We start from the raw sequence: 24,212 nt of genomic DNA, 5'->3' as shown, positions 1-24,212 counted from the left end.
GAGAACAGACAGCGTTTTGTTAGCAGCGGAATAAATAACAGATATGCGCTTTTATTTTTAGCTGTTCGAAATGCTAGCTGATTAGCTAATTAGCAATGGAGCCGGCAAACTGATGTCGGCGGTGTTTTTCCGCCCTGATGAGTGCGTCCTGCTTCAGACCAGAGGAAACCAGAGAGCCAAAGTCTCAGACTGGAAGCCCGACTTTCACCTGATTTATGAAGTATTTAATCACTCGATGTGCGTAAGCTCTTCCTCAGCGTGAACAGCAAAACATCCAGACATGAAAACACCCGCCGAAGAGCGGCCCCAATCTGCCTTTTTTTTTTTTTTTTTTTTTTCATACAGCGAGGAGTGCTAAGGGATTTGACCCGAATCCGTCTGCCCGGGTCCCCGGCGACTCGAGCCTGCCACTGCGACACCGCCGCGGCCGCCATTTCCCCATTAGTGTGTGACAGCGGGGCCGTTAATAGCAGCGAAGCCCTGTGGAGAAGCAGGTTAGCTGTAATTATTCAGCTGATAGGTCATGAGCAGAGCAGGCCTGTCACACCTCTCCCCGGATCCCCGGACCGAGCGAATTAAAAGAAGATGGGGGTTTGGTTATTCGTCAGACTCGCAGCGAGCGTCTCCCCGAAGACAGAAACTGCACTTTCTCTCGTATTCGTTTCATGTTTCATTTGTGAACTCCTTCAGTCTTATCGCCGACATGCGACTCCTTTAATTAAAGGACCATTAGCCTGATTAACACACATGCTCGTAAAAAAAAAAAAAGTAGCTTTTCATCCTGACCTATTTCTGCAAAATATACTTTCTGGACATTAAAGATAAAAGTTGACAGTGAAGAAGTGGAAAAAAAGAGGGTTTTTTTCTCGGTCACGGCAGGATTCAGTGTTTTTTTCTTCTTCTTCTTTTTCCTTTTTTGTCTCCGGCTCGCATCTATCTTTCCATTTCATGCCGTCTGATGTTCACGTCGCACATCATCAAAAAAGATTGCGCGCAATTTGCAGGGTCATATGTTCGTTATATGATGGCGTTGAACGTGTGGGTCTCTCCCCGTTTGTAAAATTGACTTGACAAACTGCATTACACATACAGCAGAGAGTCAGTAATTGGGAAGATTACCCACCATGCACTTCTGATCGTTTCTGCATTTGTTTAGAGCTTGAGACGTCAACATTTCAATCTCTCGTCTTTCCAAACAGCACTCACGGGGTGGAAATAGTATATTTAATCAAAATGTTTCCCGTCTTGTTACTTCAAACTAATTTCACTTGCGAGCAGCACAACCAGCGTGTCCTCCGTGCTTTCATTTAGCTTGAATCCACTGCGTGGAAAAAAAACCCATTGGAATTATAACTGAACATTATTTCAGACACAAAAGTCAGCATGAATAATGCAGACTTGTGTCTTGTTTTCCCTGATGTTAATCAACAATATTTTAAGAACTGAGAAGCATGCATCAATCCTGGATGTTACTTTTAGAGCTGCGAATAGTGAAAGCAGAAGACGCTCCCATTCAATTGCAGGTCAGGCAGAAGTCACATTGTCTAAATGATCGGAAACACTCGTTCTAAAGCATTTTGTATTTAGTATTCATTGGCAGTGGTTAGTGTGGGATGCATCATTCTGACCTATGTGGTGAGGATACAAATGGATGTTTGTAGCACAGCACAAGGGCGATCTTTGACAATTAAGTATTGTATCTTTGGAAAGAAAAGCCTCTTTAAAAACGGCTATTTAATAGTAAACTATGGAAATGAGACCACACATAAAAAAAATGGTAATCTAATGTTACTGTGCAACGCTGGGAATCTGATACTGATCTTATTTATTCATAACAGACGTTTCACATTTATTACTGATCACAAGGACTTCCATCTTGTTTCTTTGCAGTAGCTGACTATCTGTCAAAGCAATTTGATCCATAAAAAAGGTTGTCTAAATGTGATCAATATTTTCGATGCAGTATTGGTTGAATAGCAGTGAATATTAATATTAGTCTCGATTACAATGTTTGTCCCAAATTGGGTAGTGGAGGGAGACTCAGACTGTGATGTCATGGCATTCCTCAGTGCATTAAACTCCAAAGAGGACTAATCTGTAAAATCTGTTAAGTCGAGTGCAAAACGCCAACATGCAATAAGACAATAATATGCAGCAGCTTCCACTGTTTGCTTGTTTAATCTCGGTGGCATCGGACAGCCAATAAGACCCTCAGTCGTATTCTTGCCGTGTTGGAATTGCTTCTCAGGTTGATGACTCGCTCTGAAGAAGAAAAAAAAGGATTGGCAAATGATTTTTTTGGGGGGGAGGGGTCTGCAGCTGCTGTGCAGGTTTCCCTCCCGGCCTGAAGAAAGATGATGAGTTTGTGACCTTGGTTTTTATCCCAATTTAAATAAGATGTCTTTGCCCATCTACAGGTGCCGCGTCAAGGATCGGAGGGGTCACGTTAATGGTGCAGGGGCGTTGTCGTGTTAATGTATTCACTGTGTATGACGATTATCTTCAGCGCCGATGACCTTAACACGGAGTTCCAGACAAGTTGGAGGTTGGAATTTTTCCAAAGTAAATGTATAGAAAACCATGCCTGACAGACAGTGTTTCTTTGGTATGTGTACACACATTCTCTCTCGAGCATTTTTAACCTTTTCCGAAAATACTTTTGTGCAGAGAAAATCATTTCTGCCTCACAACATGTTGACACATTTTGACAACAATTACACTCACAATAAGTTGAATTATGTGATAGTAGGTATACATAATTTGCTAAGTGCATATAGAGGTCAAACCTCAGGCATCGTCTTCTAGCTGGAGGTCAGAACTTTCGAGTTCTGAGTCGTCTTGAATTACATTAGATAAATTTCAACTGGATGTTTCAAAGTGTTCTCAGCAAATGTTTACAACTGTGACTCTGGACTTTCATTTGCTGATTCGAGCTCTACAAATATCTGAACCCATTGGTTGTTGGTCCGATGACGATAAGCCTTCGGACGCAAGGGGGGGGGGCTACATTTCTGGAGTTCTGTTTGAGCTCGCAGACATCCAGGCCTAGACTTCATCTTCCATGTGATGTTCATTGTTTACGGTCTGATTAATAACTCGAGGTGAAAGACTGGAGGACTGTGGTGCCAGGATTGTAGTCAGTTTACCATGTGAGGGTTCTCTAGTCTGTTCTCCTGTCGGTCTCCTACAGGTAACAGGAGGGAGAAGAACACCCAATTGGGAAGCACCTGGGCTTCATTGGCTCATCGGCTGCTGATGTATTCCAAAACTACATTTATGTCCTATATCTCAGCTTAAGAGACATGAACACGTGAGCGGTAAATTGCCAGCACAGAATAATAGATTATGTATAAACACATACATTGTAGAAATGGACATCATTTTTTTGCTTTATTGCTCAGTAGAAAAAAAATTGCACTTCAAAGTTGAGTCTGTACAAGATGGTGTTCCTCCTATAAAAGAGATTCTTGCAGTTCATCTGCACACTGTGCAGGAATAATAGTATCAAATTGTTCACTTTCTTTGTAGAGTTTTGGCTTGCAAAAGTCCCACATGTGTCCCCCATATGTTGTTTTGGTACCTCGGATGAAAACATAGGGAGTGTTAAGGCAACAGTTGAAAAAGACGAGGGGGGAAAGAGGCAGAAGAACGATCCATTAAATCCAGCAGAGTTTGTGTTTTGTGACTCTCGGAAACACGAAAAAATAGGTCCGAACTTCAGTCAGTAGGAGCTCTGTGTTTTCCATGTTTCAGGACAATCAGGTATCACCGTGGTTCTCCCCCCTGGGCAACGACAGAACACAAAACAGGGAATTAAATTACTTTTTTTAATCAGTTTTTATCTGCATTTTTAAGTAAGTGACGAAAATTTACGAATTGTGTTAATGGTGCTCAGGCGAGCGTGACATTCTCTTACCTTCCTCCTCATCACAAGCTCATGCTGTATGATTGTATCCTGCTGCAGTTGTGTGTCTGTGTGTGTGTGAGTGTGTGTGTAGTCCGACCAGCTCTTCTGCTCTCAGCCGTCACACTGGATCACTTCTGTGCCACGGGGCGATGTTTCTGAAGCGGCGCGGTATTCACATGTAGCTTCCATTCTTATCTGGACCACAGTGAGACAGCGTTAATCATGTGTTTCTCATTGGCAACCCTTTAGTTCCTGAGGGGAAACAGAGATATTCACCTGATCAAACGTGATCACCGTTTCATTTTCTTTTTCTTCAGAAGACGCCTCATCTCACCGTCCAGGGGCCTCAGTTGGCGCCCCGGTTGAAGAGCTCCAGCACGGTGGCGTTGGTTTTCTCAAACAGCCACTGCTGGCTAAGAGAAGAGGGGTCGCACGTGTTCATGAAGACTCGCCGCTCGCTCGGGCTGCTGTCGATGCAGCTGTTGCTGACGGGGTGATAGAGACTCTTATCCTGGAGGAAAGGGAACAGAATCATGTAAGTCCTCAACACTTCCACACGGTGTTTAATCCCTTTTTGATGTGACTTTGAGGGCATTTTGGTGAAAGGTGAAATGACATACTTTGCATAACATTCCCACCAAAAACATCATCTACCCCTTATCCCACACTTATATTGAAAAAAATATGTTATCAGGGTTTCTTCAGATTGTTTTTTGTGTTTTTTAAATGTTTTTTTGTGTTTGTTGCTGGCCCCATGGTGCTGCTTTAGCTCGTGTGATTAATAATAAAAACCATGTCAAAGTAGTCACAAGTTTTTCTACAAATGAAACAGAATGACAAATTTATTCAAATAGCGACTAATATTTAACTTTACGTATTATTAAGAATTTGACGAAAAAGATGTGACATGAAATGACTCCTGACTCCTTTTGCTTTAATTTGATCTCCATCAACTCCTCAGGGAAATAATTGTCTCTTTAAAATGTTCTTTAAATGTTATAGTATGATCAAATGTACATTTGTCTGTCTATATGACACTACTATTGTCAAATCTTTACTGTTTTATGAATGTTTTTTTTATATTACTTTTATATTTATTTGTTTAATTTTACTATGTGTAATCCTGCAATTTCTTGCAAATTCCCCACTGCGGGATTAGTCCAGACTAATGAAGGATTATGTCATCTTATTTTATCTTATCAAATATATTGACTAGCTTTAAAGCCACAAGGTATTTTAAAAATGGCCGACTTTTCTAGGCCCAATCAAAAGAAAGGGCCATTGTGGCTGATATGAAAAACAACACATTTTTCAGGTTTGTCCTTTTTGTACTTCAACAAAAAGTGCCAGAAGAGTGAGCTAAAAGATGTAAGACTCACATCCCATTGTGACTTTCAAGAAACAGGATCAGGGTAAGTGTAACATCTGTTGTTTATGCATCCTTCAGATTTTCCTTCAAATCCATTTAATTAGATGTTTAACAGATGGTCGCCATTATGTTGAAATTATTCATTAATTGACTGAAGTGATGCGTTGCTGACCAAATAAATTGCCGCAGCAGCACAGTTGGAAGGCCAAAAAAGAGATTACAGCTGTGAAAACCACCGTGAACCGTAAACTTTCAGTTTCAGATCTTTTTTCCCGTTACCTCTCTGTAGCGCCACAGCTGGTTCCCCTTCATGCCGTGGCAGTCGTACAGGGTGACGGGGCTGTTGTGGGAGACGGCGTCGAAGCAGACCTTCCTTGTGTGAACGGGGTCACCCACCCGAATATCCTCCCTCCAACCAAACGTTAACACCTGGGAGGGAACGCATCTCAACTGTAATTTGCCAGCACATCGTTTCTATGAGAATGTTTCTCCGTGGAGTTTTCCAGGTTTGAATCAGATGGATTGAGGAGAGTTTGCCGCACACGGTCCAAAGCCATCTGGATCAAACCTGTGATGACGTGGTTCAGAATATCGACTTGATTCATTCAGATCATCCGGTTTCTACTCAAAGGAGACAGAAGGTGAACGAGCCTACAGTCACTTTGATGTTGGGAAGAAATTATGAGGCTTAGTGCACTCAGTATTTTAGACTTTGTATGACATGCACGTCATCACTTGCTATAAAAAATATCTTGTGACATGTCAACGCACTCATACAACCGTTCGTATGATAATTTATGAAAAAGATATTCCAGATTTTTCAAAGCGTTTACCTACAACACGTGTCAATTTCCACAAAACTACTTAATCAGGATGAGGAGAAGTAACAAAAAAGGAAAATATCAACAGAAGTGCCTTTACTGAAGTAAAGTATGCAAGTTGTTGCAAGTTACTGCAAAATAGGGGACAAACAAATCAAAGTTTACTTCTCGTTTCACATGGGGCATGAACAATGGTCTCCTGCGGGAAAGATTGCTTTTTGTTTGACACGTCCGCCTCCTCTCCTGCCTGCTCTTTGTGAGCTTTGTGGTCTGGTTCATGATTACATGACACTTCATACAATTTGTCTTTGTGGGACATCTATGAATTACAGCACATTGTTGTTTCTAGGCATAGCTACGAATGCTCGATGGGAACAGCCTAAACATATTAGCATATATATCTACGCAAACATTACCAGGAATGTTAAGTCGCCCATGTAAAGTAACGTTTAACATGTTAGCTTGCTACCGTAATGGCATGCTAACATTAGCAGCTACATAACAATTAATTTAGGATTAATCTGCTGGCCGATTAACGGCCGGCATTGCCACGCTTGAGCGGCTAAATATACCCAAATAAATGAACAAGGACACGCGGGCCCGTGGCTCCGTTGTGTTCTGAAACAACTGGCCGATGGGGTCACCTCCTCGTTAACCCCTGCATGATGCTCACGGTCCTGTCAGATACGACATACGCAGTGCGGCAGTCCAACCTTGTGTGTTCCATAAAAAAAAGAAACTTTCCAAGGCCAGGAGGCCTCATGAGACGTTTTTACTGGAGAAGGTGGAACGAATGACCCTCACCTGTCCGTGACTCCAGGCCACCTCGCCCCGCCCCTTCACGCAGCTCTCCATGCGGATGGGGCTCCCCGACACAAAGTGTTTGATTTCCATGCACGTGCCGCTGCCCACGTTCCTTATCTAGAAAAAACACACAGAAAAAACAGTCACTGGATCGGGCACTGCTTGCTCTTTATGGATCACTAGTTATGGATTGTCCCAGCACAGGTCCCATCAGATGTTGTTCTTGATCCAGCAAAGTTATGTCTGGATTTAAGCCTTCATGCAGAACAATTGTGTTGTGGCTTTATTTGGTGAACATTGACGTCTGTATGGCATCACATGTTTCTTGTACGACTTATAAAATCACATGTGGGCAATACTGACTTTCAGTGGCGGGCTGTGGATTTTCTACCTGTGCCTTCAGTCTGAGTCGATTAGCTACGCAATGAGAAAATAAGCCAATAGATTACAATACATGTAGTGTATTTGTGAAGAACAATTCAATTATTAAATAGCTATAACTTTTACATATACTTACACTAAAAATGATAAATAATAATAGCTTTAACTGTGATACTGTTAAGGCCTAGCAGGACCTGGCGGCCCACCGCTGCTGACTTTCGAACGGTGTAAAAAATAACCATATTTCAGTCTTGCTTTATTTTGTTTGATCAATACACATCTCAACATGTAGCTCCATTCCAGAGGGACCGTGCCATTGGGTTGCCATTTGTGGCCACATAAATTCAATGTTTTTTTTGTTCTCCAACACTTGGTAGGGCCCAAAGGCTTGTTTGGCCCCTTGGCGTGGACCCACGGTGCTCTGATGATAGTTGCAGCATGCAGGAAAAGAAGGAAACCATCCGGTTGTATTGCAAACATGTTTCATCACTGTTTCTTGTCTGTTGTTACCACTGGGAATTTTTACCATGGCCATCTCCAGCTCGATGCGCATCTGTCTTTCAACTCGGACAACTCCCGCTCGTATTACATTCCAGGTAAGTAAAATCTCCTGTGTTGAATTGAACATGACATTTGCCTCTCTACCACACTTTATAGGCTCATGCGGTGTTTGTGATTAAGACCAGTCCACAGCTCGTTCCCACCACACAGCCATGAATGTCAATCTGCAGTATAATAAATAGATTAATTGTTGCATGAACAACACAGCACTTTTGACAAAGTATAAAGCCCATCTCTGTTTTAGTCAACAAAAGGACTGAAAGAAGGGATTCACAGATGTGTAAACATTGTACTTCCATGACCTGATTCTGAATGTATAAATTATGAGCACAAAAAGTATTGTCACGATGAATTCACTAACTTTTAAAGTGTTTTTTTTTTTTTTTTAGAGCCGTACTTGGGGAAGAGCCTGAAGGCATTAAACAACGTTTTTTTTTTTGTTGAACTTTTTTTTCCTTCAGATGATTTAGCGAAAGGTAGAAACAGCTGACATATTCAAACTAAAAGATAAAAAAACAGTGTTTTAACTTTGCTTTCAGTTACGGAGCGGTTTATACTCATGTCCTCATTCCTTTGATATTGTTATTCCTCTTACTTTTGTCTGTGCAGATTGCCTTTTTATATCGGAAATAAAAGAAGGTAGAGGACCTTTACCAGTCATCTACAAACTTTAAATAACGCTGTTAATGCTGACAGTGGGTGGGAGCTAATTGCCTTATTACTATTCCCACCGAGAGATTATGTATTAGGGGGTGTGTGTGTGTGTATGTGTGTGAATAGCTCTGCGCCTGTCTGTCTTTTCACGGCTAATCTTGCATACTGCTGGACCCATCAGCTTTATTTTTTCTGTGCTCATTCATGACTGACTGCTTAAGGACCTCCGAGCGCTGCAGTGATTCACACATGTTTCATTGAAGGTTTACAGCGTCATTGACGGCTGATTCTTGTATCTGCTACGGATTACGCATCGTTCTTCCCTTCATTTGCACGCCCGGCTGGGACAATATCATGTATGTGCCATGACCCTCGATCAAGGGAAGCTATATAAAAAGGGTGAAATTTGAAAGAAAGTAAAGAACTGAATTACATTTTGAGGTGAGAGAGAGTGCTTCTGGGTGGAAGAGGGGATTTTTAAACTCAGGTGCTCAGAGCAGGTGGCACATGTCAACAATTAGGGCTGGAAGGCAGTACACCACCTCGACATCCGACGACTTCTTCCTCCCGTGCACCTGTCAGTCAGGCGTGTATTAGAGCACATACAGTACATCTCTGAAAATATTAGGTGCGGTGCAAAGAAAAGTTTGATTTACTGAAGAACAAGCGATGTCGCAACTTTCCAGGGTCTTATCCATGGAGGCCTGTTTGGTTGGTTTATCGTTGGCGGGCGTGCGAGCATTGACACTTTCTTAATGTGTGTCTTTCTCTGTACGTTCCTCTTCTCCATGCGATCTGTGAAACATCTATCTCGGACCAGACTTATCAAAGCCACGTCGTGGCGCGGTCCGTACCTCTCCCCAGGCGGCGGCGGGAGGCTCCACCATCGGGTAGTGTTTGGGCAGATCCCAGGCCACCTCGCTCATGAACCACTTGAAGCTCTTGCAGTTGAGCCGGTTCCTCAGCTCCTTCTGGGCCGTCATGTCGCCCGCCGACAGGTGGCGGTACTCGGGCCGCCGCTGGTAGACGTACTCGGCGTACGCGTCCATCCACACCTCCGCCACGCGCTTCAGGTTCTGAAATCAAAGACAGAAAGAGGAAGAGAGCGAGTCAGGCGGGTGGATTCCTTCACTAAGCAGCCTACTTTTCTTAGCAGGCATCTCAAGTCTGCCAGAATGTCTATGAGCCTCCCGCAAATAAACACCAAATCCCACAGTCCCTGGCAGTGAGGATGATCTTGTGGAACCACATTGGACTGTTTTGTGAACATAAATGTTTGCTGTTAGTACTGCAGATTGCTCTCAGGGAGTCTTCTCCGCCAGTGGCATCCATTTATTGACTCTGCCTCTCACATCAACAGCAACATTTTGCTACTTTGCTGCAGCTTTTTTAAAAAGCGTTTAGCGTTGAAGATCACTTTGGGGGGGCAGACTGAATTATAGCTGACCTTATACGTCGGTTTCCGTGAACGCAGTTTAAGTTGAAAGATAGCAGCACGTCGATATAAGAAGACGTTTCAAGTGTGATCAGAATTTAAGACGAGGGGTCGGGGGGAAGAACTGATGATCAAATTTAAATGCGGGAAGGCAGCGAGCTCATTTTTGAGTACCTTTTATATACATTTTCTCCTTCGTCTGCAAGGTCAGGCTCATTTAGGACCATCAGCACTCCCCGGAGGATTCAGTTTAAAAAGGCTGCTGGTCAGAATAAAAAGTCAAAACAAAGGCCGGTGCCTTTCCGTCGCACACCGAGCCAAGTTCCAAGCTGCGGCCGACGCATACGTAATGAACCGCTTTGGGCAACGCTCCAGATGATTTAGCGCTTATAGACAATTTCTCATTCTGTGGAGGTACTTTGAAGCGTTCAGGCAACAAAGAAACTTAAGCTTATTCTTCACAGTAACACCTGCAAACACTATAAACCGCAGATAGTGGATACACGGCATACTGCTGCCTCTCATCGGGTGGTCTTATGGTTGGAGACGCTGAACTGACTTTTAAGTGCTTTTGGCAAAGGAAAGGAGGAGACTTAGTAGAGGACATATGAACGAAAAACGCTGGCATTCATTTATACCCTAAACCGCTTAAATGCTAGCTCACATTATGGAGATATGTGTGTGTGTAAGTATACAGTATGTGTAGTATTGATGTTTGTTCATGTTCCTGCACTTGAACCTCATTAGACGAAGGTTCCTTTGCCCTTCACGTACCATTGCGATTACCACTTATGCATCATTTTAGTCCAGCTTCACTGTCCGGAGCAGTTCAAGGACACGCATTGTTGTTACGGTGTGTATGTGTGTTTGTATTTGCTGGCAAAAAAGATTACATTTCCAAATCCCTGTCCTCCAATAGTGCCTGAGCTGAAATTTAAGTGGTTTCACATCAAGCTATATGTCAGCATGACTCATAAATATGTCATAATGATAAAAAAAAAAACAAGCCCCTTACAATGTCACCGGGATACAGTTTGGGCTTGGAGCGGACACAATTTATTTTACATCCCTGCTTTTGTAAACGTCTTGCAGGGACTGGTGACCACAAATAACAACTTTGAGCTGCATTATCTGAAGAGTGTTCTCTTAGCTTGGCCATTACAAGGCACGATGTAAAAAGTGCAGTATAAAATAGCTGGGATGATGACAAATGCATTACGCAGAGCACAGCGGACCTTGACTGGCTCACCGAACACGTCAGTAGCGCGGATGCTGAAAGTATGACATGGCCTTTACGTCCATTGTTTATTGGTTTCCTTTTTTTTTCTATAGTAAAAAAAAAATAAAAATGCATTTGTGTCCTTTACTCTCAGTATATATGAACCTTTGATACATTAGGTTTGATATTAGGTCTTAATTTCATGATGAGTAATACAATTCAGTTAAACTGGAGTTTACCATCTGAGAAATATCGCCAAAATAAAAGCACAAACTGCATTTCACATACTGTCGCTCAGACACTTGGTGCACTTATGCTACCTGAGCTAACGGGATGTGGATCAGCCTTTAAACAGCCAACACTGATCCGTTATGCTTTAATTAGCCCTTCAATCGTATAACCCTAACTCTAACCCCTGGAATAATCCTACTTAAAATACAATGTAGTCCATTGTTGTGTCGCGGCTCAGATGTACAAGAGGTGATGCGACACTCAACCCCTGCATCAAACCTTTATGGTACACAGAAAATCTGATCTGCTGAATTGTATTTTCTCCTGAACTGCGGAGGCGTACCCCCGGCACAGTGTGAAGAATTACCTTCGCCAAGCTGATCCCACCGGGGACCTTATAGGGGACGTACTTCCTATAGATGTGTCCTACCCTGGAGCAAGGGATGTCCTCCATTCGACCACCACACATCCACACCTACAGAGACACACGGAGAGGGGAGGATTGTCTTTCATCGGACGGATCTGTGTTGCGCATGGACGCGTTGTCCATCTTAAGTTTCAAAGACAGAAAGTTGCGGGAAAGGGAGGGAGGAAGGTGAAGGAAGGAGACGATCAAGGAGATGAGCAGGAGAGTGATGGCCAAGAATAAAGGAGGCATGAAGTACAGTGATTCTAACAGGCTTATAAATCCTGGGAGACCGAGAGGAGAGAGGAGGGGAATCTTGGAGGGAGGGCAGTAAAGATGAAATTGCCGGATAACGGAGGAAGAAGAGAAGACCGCAAAGCCACATTTTCATCATGACAATGTTTAAAATGAGCTGATGTGGGAGAAACAATGCAAAAACTATTGACTGCAAATGCTCTCCAGGAAAACAAGTGATGCTGCTTCTTTGGAATATTGAAGACATACAATGATATTTCAATATTTTAAGCACCTTCATGTGCTTTACTTAAGTGAAGAAAAAAACGTTTCTTTAGTGCTATTTCATCTCTCTTATTTCCCTTTCCCTTGTCGATCTCACGTGACCGACACATCCGGCAGCGGCTCCTCATTTTAATCCTCCAACTATAATGAAGACAACAGTCGTGATTCTCTGTCTTGGCTTGGAACGTTGAAAATAAACCTTGAGAAAGAAAAGGGAGGCAATGAAGAGGCTCACGATGAAAGGGAGACTTAGCGACAGCAGGCGAGATGGGAAAAAAAAAGGGTTTTGTTTTAACAACAATAGCAGAATGAAAAGTAGGGAATTGAAAAGCTGGATTTAAAACATGAAAACAAACACGCTAAGTACGAGCGCATAGGGCGTCCAAATTGTTTCCGCAGAGGAAAGTCCTTTAAAATGTAAATAAGATGGATGCTATTTGAAGGCTAGAGGCGGGTTGAAACTACTGGGAGTTCAAGAACACGGACGGGAATAATGGAACATGAGATATGCATATTTTACATGTGATTTCAAGGCGTTTGGCTCGTGCAAGGCAGAGTTCAGAGGGGGTGTGAAGGCAGTCGTCAAAATCCTGTCGAGAGCATTTACAGGCGTGAGCAGATGGCCCCGCCCACTGCATTCCTGCCATAGATAAAGAAACACCACACTGAGGACGAGACGGCAAAAAGGAATATGTATGCCGATGAAACTTATGTGCAATATGTATGCCGATGAAACTTATGTGCATTTAAAAATGGATGCCGGAGAAGGCGGCGTCTTCTGGCCTAATAGGATGGCAGCCTTTTTAAAGCTTGTATAAAAGTGATATAGGGGGAAAAACTGCAACTTGAATATGCCCAGCATTATTCTTTGTTTATTGTTATCCCATTGGACACTTTTATTAGTATCACTTCTAATACACGCAATATAGTTACTCTCTTTATTTGTATGTTTCTAAGCAATCTCTGGCACGTTAATGTCCTTCAGGATTAATGAATGATTATAAATAGAACAACTAAATCCACGTAGGGCTGTACATAAGCTTTATTGATAGCGTTGACATGCCAAGTCAACATTTGAAAAGATTTGCAAATAAATAAATACGTTATTAGTAGTGTGATAACCAGTAACTCTCTGGTCTGATGCAGTCCCAGTACCAGTATACCAACTCAGACCAGTTGATAGAGAAGAAACTACAAAACAACAGAATTCACTCCAACCGCATGAATAAAACATATTGCTGCAAGACAACAACAAAAAAATCCAGCATGGACTAAAAGTGCAACTAAAAAACTTGAGTTGTCTCTATTGGTGTCTTTGGATAAATAAAACATAAGTTCAGTATATACTGTATGTCGGTAGCTCTTGTTTCCCCGTTTCCCTTCCACTGCATGAATAGTGATGACCTAACCGAGGCTGGCAGCAATAAACAACAAAAGTCCGGGAATAAAAAAAAACAGAAATGTAATTATTCAAGGTTACTCCTGGCTTGGTACCAATCTGACTGACTGACTCTATACACTTTTTAGATAACATGGATTTGTGTTGTGTTTGCCTGGTTGGACATCTGGCCCAGATGGCAACACAGACAGTCGGTCATTAACTTGACGCAAACATCTTTCATGTCATGAACAATTAACTTTGTTTTCTTTGGCAAACAAAGACTGCTCTTTGGTGGGTTTGGGAGGATCAAACACCAACAAGCTGGTGCACTATATCATGATTGCATCAATCATATTGGCCAATATGTGAAAAGTGTATCTCCTACTACTCATCCAAAAGTATTATTGCTAAAGTTCTGAATGAAAAAAAAAAGGATGATCATTTATTTTTCAACGCATGCATTTGGAGAAAAGTTTCCCTCTGCCAACTGTTTGCCAGTTAGCTTACTTTTACACAGCATACCTACTTTTTTTTTGGTGTGTGGCTCCTTCCATGGAAGTGTAATTATTTCTGCCACCAGAGCAGCTGTCTCTGAGGAATGTTCGCATAACTGAAACTCCAATCTGCCCGGAGCGGTATTAAAAAAAAAAAAAAAGCCACCGTCAGTTATGTGCCTTTCTCCATCTCCTTGTTTGGCATGTGAGGTCATGTTGCCTCTGTGCACCGTGTGCCTGTATGTGCTGAGATTATTTACCCTGTATGAGTTGGAAATGCTTGATATTCCCATGCTTGTGTGACCAAGATGGAGCTTTAGATTAAGTGTGCCAGTGAATGAAGCGATTGTGAGTCACATGCGAGCATCCGGGCTGTCTATGGGAGCAGCAGTGTGGTTATAAGGATTAGTATGAGAGCCTGTTACTCAGGAGATGGGCTGTCTGCTCTGTATCAGCTAATGGGGATCTTAATAAAAAGGAAACCAAATTGAATATCTGCTGGCATAAAGTAGGGTAAGAGGCACAACGAGGAGGAATGTGACGATAGCAACCTTTAATGGTATGATAATCTTGGCCAAAATAATAACCTTGGTTTGGGATACTATCTTAGTAATGACTTAAATATGATGAAAAGCTTCATAACAGTGTTAAAATGTAGGAGCTTTTCACATCAGGCTCCGCCACCGAGTCATGGATGATGTTAGTCGAGGGCTATCGCTTCAGCTTTAAATGAAGGAAACCCTCAACTTCTGCTGAAGCGCAGAGTTATCCTTTACGCTAAAGTAAAGGATAACTCGTCAAAGGGTTAAAGTGGGAAGATACTCCTGCGTCACAGGGAGAAGTGGTCGAGTTGTAGATGCTTCAGGTTTGGAGATTTATATTCCGGCGTCAGATTTCAAATGTTGAAACCGCCAACGCCATCGCGCGAAGACAAGAGGCTGTGTAGTGCTTACGTTATATACCTGTCATGTTTGTCTGGTTGTCTGTGTTCTTGGTCATGTATGTTCAAGATGGATGATTTGTTTTTCTACTGTTTTTACTACAGCAAACCAAATCTACCCTCGGGTACCAATTAAGTAACCAAACCAAAAGCCTCCAAGAAATTTGGAAATAAGTTTGTAAGAAAGCAAAATATGTGGATTGTTGGTGAAAAGAAAATTCCCGAGCGGTTCTTCAGCCAACTTGTTGATGTGTAGACCAGCAACAGTCACCGCTGGCATCTGAACGATTGCTCCAAAGGGGCAACGGCAAAATATGTCAATGTCGTTCCATGTGAGGATTTCTTTTTTATCACCTGGTCAACGCAGCGTCATCCAACAACTGTTACAAGCGCCTGTTAAAATATAATTCAGATGAATGTCCACTGCTTTGGCAAAGGTTTGGTTGGGTTAAGGCCCAAAAACAAAATAGGTGAAGGTTAGGAAGAGACTGTTATCATGACTGCTGGGAAACAGGAAAATGAAACAGATATCATGGTTCTCTTGTAACAATAAGAACATAAAGGTGATGTTTTGATGGACTTTGGGGAATTTTCCTCTCTCTCGCAACCCAAAACAGAAGTGTCAGAGGTCAGCAACTCAACAGGCCCCAAGGAGGAGGAGTGGAAAAACTGCCAATCTTATAAATGTGCGAACAAATCTCTGCTTTCTTTTCTCGTCTGCAGGATAACCACGAAGAGACGTTGTGTGCATTTTAATCAGTTTGTCAACACATATTGTTTTTGGTTGAAAGAGAAATCCTTATCAGAAAAAGGGAGGTGAAAAGAATCATTTTATAATCCAAAATGTGGAGGAAAAAAAAAAGCGGCAAGGGAACAATTCTAATGAGTTTGAAGGAGAACATTACAAATGAAGCCGGACTCTCAAAGACGAATCAAAGAGATTGTCTTTTTGGTTTTGAAGCAAATGAAGTCCTCAGTGAACGGACACAGGAAGCGTTCATCAAAGATGTGACAGAAAGCAAAAGGAAAGAGGATGATGGCTTTACTTTGGAGCATTGTTAATTTCCAAAAAGACACGTTCTATGAAACACGCGATGGCAGAATGACTGGTTACAGGATGCAGAGTAAATTCCAGAAATATCATCCGTTAATGTGTACAATAGTGGTTTATGAACATTAAAGACCATTGTTTTACCATCCCGTACAGGGAAACTGGCTTTAACCGGAATTTATATTTCGGATTAGATCTTTTTTTTTTTTTTACCTTGAAGGAGATCTCGTACTGTTCTCCTCCCCAGATCTCCAGACCGGTGTCGTATCCTCCCAGCTCCCAGAACCACTTCCTGTCCACAGCAAACAGTCCTCCTGCCATCACTGGAGACCTGCAGGACACACAGCATACATCACACACTCAAAACTCGCAGTACATTTATTGCACAACAGCTTCACCCCAAAAAAAACCACAACATTCATATGCAGAGCGGCGGCAGCGCCCTTCACGTCTCATCTGTCAAAAGAAAACGTCTAAATACATGTAAGAGTTACTCACAAACAGCTACAACAACTGACGAGATCCCTGAACTCGACACCTTTTTTTTGGAGTCAAAGGAACAAAATGGGCAGAGAAAGCACGGAGAATATCAGAAAGCAACACTTCTGACAACTGAAATATCAAAAATGTCGACAGGTGGAACTTCTCAGGAGAGAAACAGACATGAGCAGATGCATATTGATTTGTGATGCACTTTAGAAACTTTTCTCCTTGAAGCTTGAAGGAAGTCTTGGCTCTAATATCTGCTGGATACCCCAGAAACCTAGCCTCTCGCCTCCAGACGCTCATCCGGCGTCAGACGGACAGCTGATGGGTTTCCACTAAACCTAAGCTGCATACATAATTATTGTGAAATTAAAAAAAAAGGATTATTTTTCCGGAAATCATGTTCGTAACAATCAGTTGAACTGAATTTGTGCTCAATTATTGCAATTAAAACGAAAGAGACAATAAGTGTTGTGATCTTTTGTTTGAATATATGAACATAATTGCACGAGGAGCTGTGGATGTGTCCCAATGACACATTATATCAAATATCTTCTTCTCCAATTTGCAGGTTTCAATTTAACGTATTCTCACCTGTGGCTCCCAAGCGCCTGATTTTCGAGAAAACAAGTCTATTTTTTTGAAACATAAAGTTAATTATCTCCGCAACCACAACGTTTATTAACTTCATTTAAATTGCTACAATACTGTAACCCTTGTAAGGACACACACATGGTTAAAACAAATGAAAGTAACTGTTAAATGTAAGTACTTATGAAATAACACAAGCAAACCAGAAAGCAAACAGCAAATAAAACCATTGTGTCCATGTCTGAATGGCAGCAATTTTTCCAAATTACTGTGGCAGAAAAATCTATTTCTTGAGATTTACCAGTTCAATAAGCTATCAATATGTTCGCTGGGAGCACACACGAGCATCACAATGGCGAAGCCATGAGAACATACGGACGGCAGGCATGGCAGCAGATTGTGCTGCAGGTGTCGTTTGAGAGGTTTTCAGCTCTTTGCCGTGACCTTGGGTCTCAGTCGGAGTCGCGCTCCGAATCCAAAGCTGACTGCAGCTGCCGTCCGCCGCGACGAGGGGCGAAACTCAGCCGACGTGATTAAAAAACAAACAAACCCTCAAATGACAAAGAGCGAGAGTCGAGAGTAGAGCGAGAAAAGCAACGCGCGGGGACGCGGACCACGGAGTCAGAGTTCATGTATTTACGGCGGCGCTATTTCTCACCAGATAATGAAGACGCACTGAAGAGTGCAGAACCAATTAACCCACCGCGGAGCACCGTGGCTTCTGTCTTGTTTGCGACGGCGGTCCCCGTGCTGCCGAGCGCGAGGCTTGTTAGCGGCGGCGTACGGTGTGTGTGTGTGTGTGTGTGCGCGACGTTTGATTGTGGCGGCGGCACACCTGAGGCAGTCGAAATTGGGGCAGCAGGTGCAGACGCACCACCACACGCGAGTTCTTGTTAGGAAAGTCAACCCACCGCCACCACGTGCCGTCCTCCGATCCAATTCATGTCACACTGATCTCAACAATCAATCACAAGTCGCCCCCCCCCTCCACCTCCTCGACCTCCGACCCCTGCAACGACCCACAGATACCGCATCCCTGGCGCAGACGTACGGCAGTACATGCTCGCAGATACACCGGGTTGTCAGAGTTACAAGCTTTTTCATCACGTACATGGAGAAGACGGAGGCAGGAAGCCAGCAGGTATTCTGCTCTCGCCAAAGTCGTCCCCGAGGAGGATCAATTAAATGGCAAACAGGGCAGCTACTGTACTGTCAGCAGTGAGAAACACTCCGGGGCTTCCCACGCCTCATGAGCTGTGAGCACAGACACGAGTCCCGTGGTGATAACAGCCGGGTTTCAGCACTATTTTTTTCCTTCTCCAAGGGTGAAAAAGGATGAAACGAATCCACTAGCAGCCGATAACTGAACAAACACCTCTGCGCTTCCCTCCGACGTTCTCTCTTCTTTTTCTTTTTTTGTTGTTGTCTTTTTTTTTTTTTTTATCCGTATCACTCGGGCCAAACCGCCTTGTTCTATGTCGTAGATGTAATTAAAGTACAAACTATTTGGAGTGGTGAGAATATGTTTGCGCTGGTGAGAACATGCGTGTCCTTTGTGCCTCCTGTCCTCTAAACGATGCGCACGTCGGCTAAATGAACGGCTGCACTGTAAAAAAAAAAACGCTTAAATTTACTGTTTGTGAGCAGTAACCTACTGTAAAATATTGTACACATTAACGGATGAAACTGAAAAAAAGCTTTCACCAAAGTGTGTCGGTTATATTAATGTCGAAAATACCATTGACTATTGAACACAATGTGGACGTACTTTGGGCAAGCAACAAGTAATAAGTCAAATAATTTAATTTGAGGAAGAGTCACGTTTCATTAACACAAGTGTAAGTGTGTGGGCAGTGAGCCTGATTCCCACTGGCTGAACGAAAGTAATATAAAAACTGTTTGATTTAGGCTAGAATAATAAACCATCGCACTAAAAATTGGTCTTAATCTATATTAGTATAGATTTGAGCACAATGGACCAGTTTGAATCGTTGCAGGGGAACGGACTTAATTACGTCTGAGACAAAGTGAAGCAAAGGAGCAGATGAAGCAAACAGCTTTAGAAACTCCGGCTTTTGTGTGTTGTGTTGATTAAGGAGGCTGATATTGCAGTTACACAAAAAAAAAGGACACATTGGGCAGCTATAATTACTTAGATTATTATATTAATTTCTATTGTGCATGGAGAAAATCAAATTCACTCAACTGGTGATGCTTTGTTTTCTAGAGCAAACATGCGTCCTTCCTCCATTCACCCCCTGCTGCATTGGACCCGAAGCCAAAGGGGGCAGGTATGTAAAAATAGCTAAATGGGCACCTGGCACCTGCTCGTCTGTGTTCCTCGTGTAAAGGGATGTGCGGTACAACGGTGTGGCTGTGAGCCGGAGAACCACCGAGCACAATGTTTAATTCATGTGTTGACACGGTGTCTACAGTTGAAAAAGCACTGCAGTGCAGCGGTGAAGTGGCTGCTCAGGGGGTGTTTGACTTGCACTGTACCGCCCGATGTACCAACACATGGATCCCTGCTCCTCCCGCTCGGCTAACGGGAGAGAAGAAGTGAAGCGAAAGGAAATAATGAAACGCTGTCGCTCTCAGCCCGGTCCACATCGGAAAACGTCCAACATAAGTGAGCTCGGGGGGTATTACTTGTACGAAGGTTGTTTTTAACACATGAGGGTGAATATGATTTGAGAGATGTAAGTTTACTGTACAAACAAAGCTAAAAAAAAAAAAAAAAAAAGGATTAAAAGAAGATGTATTTCTATTGTAGGAGTTCAATCATGGAACATGAATGTAAGAATAGTGTTTGGTTTTTAAAAGGATACAATTTTGAGTGCTACAAGTGTGTAATGTATATATATATATATATATATATATATATATATATATATATATATATATATATATATATATATATATATATTTATTTATTTATTTATTTATTTATATATATATATATATATATATATATATATATATATATTTATTTATTTATTTATTTATTTATTGATAATTTAGGGTAGGAGTGTTTAAGCATCATGCTTCTACTTGAACCTTTTCAGTCTGTCTGGTTTTGTATATTAAATTGTGGCTTTACATATTGTATTGCAATGATTGACTGAATAAAACACAAACAAACTTGACACTTTCCTTTATGCAGCTTATCATGTAAGTGCTGTAGATGTCAATCAGCATATAATATGACATAGCAGGTGTGTGTTGCATCACTTTAAAGTCATAAAAAAGGACTATTTGTATTTTCCACTGCTTACCGTGTGCTCCATTAAATTCTGGAGGGAAACGGAGAGTCCGAAAAATGGATTTAAATAAATGTGGTCAAGGAAAACAGCAGAACTATATATGCAAACATCAGTTTGCAAACTCTCACGCACCTTGCATAGCGTAATCCAAGTCTTGTGTGTCCACTCATATGCTCAGTACTCCCCAAACATGCCACTTTGCCACAATCTTACGTTTTAAAAAAAAGGTGCTGAATACGTTATCGGACGCATTTCAAATTCTGTACCGACGGAGAGGATTGAGAGAGTGATGATGCCCGGAGAGTAAAGGCCACGGCAGCAATGTTTACCTGACTTGTGAGCAGATACGTGGTCAGTAGGATGGATGATGTATAAAACATGCCCATAGTCAGGCGTGAAGCTTGTTCCAGGAGCATGAAAACAAAGACACCATGTTTGTCTGTCACTCACTCGAAGGGCTCGCTGGGGTCGTCGCTCTGCAGCTCCGGAGGGATGGGGATCCGTTTGTAGTACATTTCCCAGTCGAACGCCCCTCGCATGGCGTCCCCCGCCTGCGTGTCGTAGCCAAAGTTGTCGTGGTCGATCACGTCGATCATCGGGCACACGATGATCTTCCGGTTCTGGGCGATTCGGTCTGAGAGACACAGACAGATAGTTCAGTCCAAAAAAAAAAAAAAAAAAAGAGTTGTTCCGCCGCTTTTGAGTGAAGCAAAACAGAAACAATTGTAATGTTACAAGACTTGTGTTTGTGTGTCTGTCTGTGTTTGAGTATTGTGGGTCCATTTTGTTGCCAGAGGGAGCCCAGGAAGAAAGAATGTATGTATTTGTGCACAATGCCCCTTTTTCCATTGAGCTCGCGACACGTCAGATAAACATCAATCGTCACACAAGCCAGTGTGTTGACTCACAAACAAGAAAACACCAAAATTTTATATATATATATATATATATAGAAAGGTACAGCTCTAAATCTATTGGAATCATTCATTGCATCAAGTTTACCGTAAAAGTCGGGTTACAAGCTGCTCCTACCTTTGGTGGGTGTCCCCGCTGTAGCAAGCTAGCGCTGCTGCTAGCTCCCCGCTACTGCTGCTACTGCCCGGGTCCCCGCTGCCCGTGTCGGGCACTAAGCCGGGGCTGGTCCCGCTACCTTTGGGAAGTTGTCGGGGAGCTAATAGGGAGCTAGTAGGGAGCTAGCGGAGGGCTAGCAGCAGCGCTAGCTAGCTACAGCGGGGACACCTATCGAAGGTAGTAGCGGCTCGTAACTCGACTTTTACGGTAGTCGTGTTTCTAAACTCATCTGGATTAAATACAGCATTTTAGGTGTGTGGTCCTTAAAAGTGATTTAGTTTTTTTACTCGACTTTTAAATTCAATATTGTAGACCATTGCCAATCATTACGCGGTTGTAATTTGAGTGCCACGCATGGTGAATGTACAATGAAAGCATAGTCTTCATTTTCCGACAGCCTCCTTACCGTCTCTCCATTATCAAATGTCACAAAGTGCAGTAAGCGAACACACACACGGTGTTTATGTCACACGCCGGCAGAAACGCATTCCTTTCCCCGAGTATTGTGGTAGCAGCGTGACACAGAGGCGACGCGGGTCATAAAGTTTGTTGTTAAAACGGTTCGATGTCGGACGGCGCCATGCCGGGAAACAGAGCCACACATGGGTCATTAATGTAAAAAAATAAGGTAATTGAGAAAAGTGAATGTTTGTGAGCAGGTCCATCAGGCAGAAGAGGAAGCGCTTAGCCTCACAGTAGGGTTTGTGTGTGTGTGTGTGTGTGTGTGTGTGTGTGTGTGTGTGTGTGTGTTGGTTACTTCAATCTGCTATGAGGACCTTGAGATTCAGGACACTATCCTTCAAGAGAGGACGGCCGTATAGGAAAATTCAAGCTTTTTGGAAAAGTGAGGACATTTTTGGAAGACAATTCATATTTTTGAAAGAGGAAATTCTTAAAAAGAAATATAATTGCATTTCCAAATGATCCCTTTATTACAGATTAATAAATCTTTCTAAGATTTTGACATTTGTTGGGGAAAAAAAGGACATTTTGAGGGTGAACCACATCCACGATGGTCAAACATGTACAGGAAATACTGTAGTGACAACAGGTGGAGGTGGTTCTTTGCGTTTTTTAGTGAGGCAAAGTTAAAGGCAGACAAAGAAGAAGACATCGCAGGTGTTGTTGAACGCATGCCGGAGTGTCTTCTCTCTCTTTTTTGTCTGGGATAAGCTTGACAGCGTCACATATCTCGACAGGAAATGTTCATGTGTGCCTCTGCGAGGGCTTTTTGTGATCCTCACCCAGCAGCGGAGGCAGCCAGTTGACGTTGGCCTCGCAGTGGGAGTCCAGGAAGGTGATGACCTCCCCTCTGGCCGAGGCGGCGCCCAGCAGGCGAGTCCTGATCAGCCCCTCCCTCTTCTTGGTCCTGAGGATGCGGACCTTCGGCATCCGCTTCATGTACTCCTCCAGCGCCACCTTCAGGTGCTCTGCACAGAGACGGCAGGGGAGGGGAGGAAGGAAGGGATACAGGAAGAGGGCGGGATCAGTGTCATGTTTTAGTGCGGTCAAGAATTGCTCAGTTAAGTGGTATTATTCGCTTTGTCCCGACAATTGCTTTCTCTCAGCCCGACACATTGACCGCAACCCTTTTCTTTATTTCCTAGAATGCCCTTGGAAAAGCCGCAGAGAGGATTTTCAGTCAACCGCAAGGACAAAGACACGGCCATTTCATGAACAACCAAGCTATGTCTGCTGTTTTGATGGTGAAATCTGTCTCTTTGTGATAAAGTTCTGATGGGATGCTTGTTTAACCAAAAAGCTAACCGGGGGCTGAAGAGAGAAGAATGTGCTTTTTAAAAAAAGCTGCCATTGAGGCCAGCTAAATATAATGCTGACTAAATCTGTAATAATGCCACAGTTTGGATAATATACTTTGAAAAGTTAGGATATTTTTTTATGTACGACCTAACGCTACGATGTTTCGGCAAATAAATAGTTTGCTAGATTGAGTTAAAGATTGTGATACTGGTTGAAATGACTTGAGAGTGTTGAATGAGCTTCATAGAAACACGACCAGTGATGTTCTGGGTGAAAGTTTGGTGGGGGTTTTTTTCCACATCCTCAATCTCCTCCCTGTGTTGACTTTGATGCTTTTCATACTCCATCACCTGTCTTGGCTGACATGTGGGTTGCATACAAATGTAGAGCCACGGCTACACACAGCGTATGAGAACTGCTTGAGAAAATGTCTATAGTTTCCTCGTACAAAACATATGTCTTGTGCCTTTTCCTACGAAAGCCAGCATGTTGTGTCAATTACTGTTATATTTATACAGTCTTTGCAGGAATTTAGGTTGAGGAACAACACACACACGCATTTTTAAATGCACTGCAAAACAGTGAGCACATTAGTCCTGTGCTCACCTCTCTGATCACGAACTCTCCTGTCATTACAGATCCTGTTACCCTCATCTGCTCTGCAGTCACCTCATTCACCCACCTCAACTTCCAGGTCCACACAAGCACCGAAATTAAATCATCAGCCACTCATTACCCAGATTCATTAACCCTCTGCCAGACTGTCTAGACTCGAATGTCCAGCTATCAGCCTGGTTTCCAATTCCCGCCTGGAAGATTTTGCACTCAGCTACTTCGGCAATCATCCTCTTGTCTTCGGTGATTTCT

At 42.7% G+C, this 24,212-nt stretch overlaps 1 protein-coding gene across 1 annotated transcript in view; it reads right to left on the bottom strand.

Annotated features, from left to right (window-relative positions):
* Positions 1 to 2,941: 2,941 nt before the first annotated feature.
* LOC137803020 (polypeptide N-acetylgalactosaminyltransferase 10-like) overlaps positions 2,942 to 24,212 on the bottom strand; it is a 66,477-nt gene continuing 45,206 nt past the window's right edge. Inside the window, exons 5-14 of the mRNA XM_068601270.1 lie at positions 22,829 to 23,014; positions 20,964 to 21,147; positions 16,387 to 16,504; positions 11,750 to 11,857; positions 9,352 to 9,573; positions 6,902 to 7,018; positions 5,556 to 5,705; positions 4,184 to 4,418; positions 3,917 to 4,102; positions 2,942 to 3,783 (exon numbers count right to left, since the gene is read on the bottom strand). Coding sequence (XP_068457371.1) covers positions 4,254 to 4,418; positions 5,556 to 5,705; positions 6,902 to 7,018; positions 9,352 to 9,573; positions 11,750 to 11,857; positions 16,387 to 16,504; positions 20,964 to 21,147; positions 22,829 to 23,014 — 1,250 coding nt within the window. The 3' untranslated portion in view covers positions 2,942 to 3,783; positions 3,917 to 4,102; positions 4,184 to 4,253. The remainder of the gene's footprint in view (positions 3,784 to 3,916; positions 4,103 to 4,183; positions 4,419 to 5,555; positions 5,706 to 6,901; positions 7,019 to 9,351; positions 9,574 to 11,749; positions 11,858 to 16,386; positions 16,505 to 20,963; positions 21,148 to 22,828; positions 23,015 to 24,212) is intronic.

This window comes from Clinocottus analis, unplaced genomic scaffold, assembly GCF_023055335.1.
Source record: "Clinocottus analis isolate CAN_PGR_092001 unplaced genomic scaffold, fCliAna1.0.p SCAF_5, whole genome shotgun sequence".
Classification (NCBI taxonomy): domain Eukaryota; kingdom Metazoa; phylum Chordata; class Actinopteri; order Perciformes; family Cottidae; genus Clinocottus; species Clinocottus analis.
The sequence above is the reverse complement of the archived record's forward strand: the minus strand, read 5'-3'. Positions and strand labels throughout refer to the sequence as shown.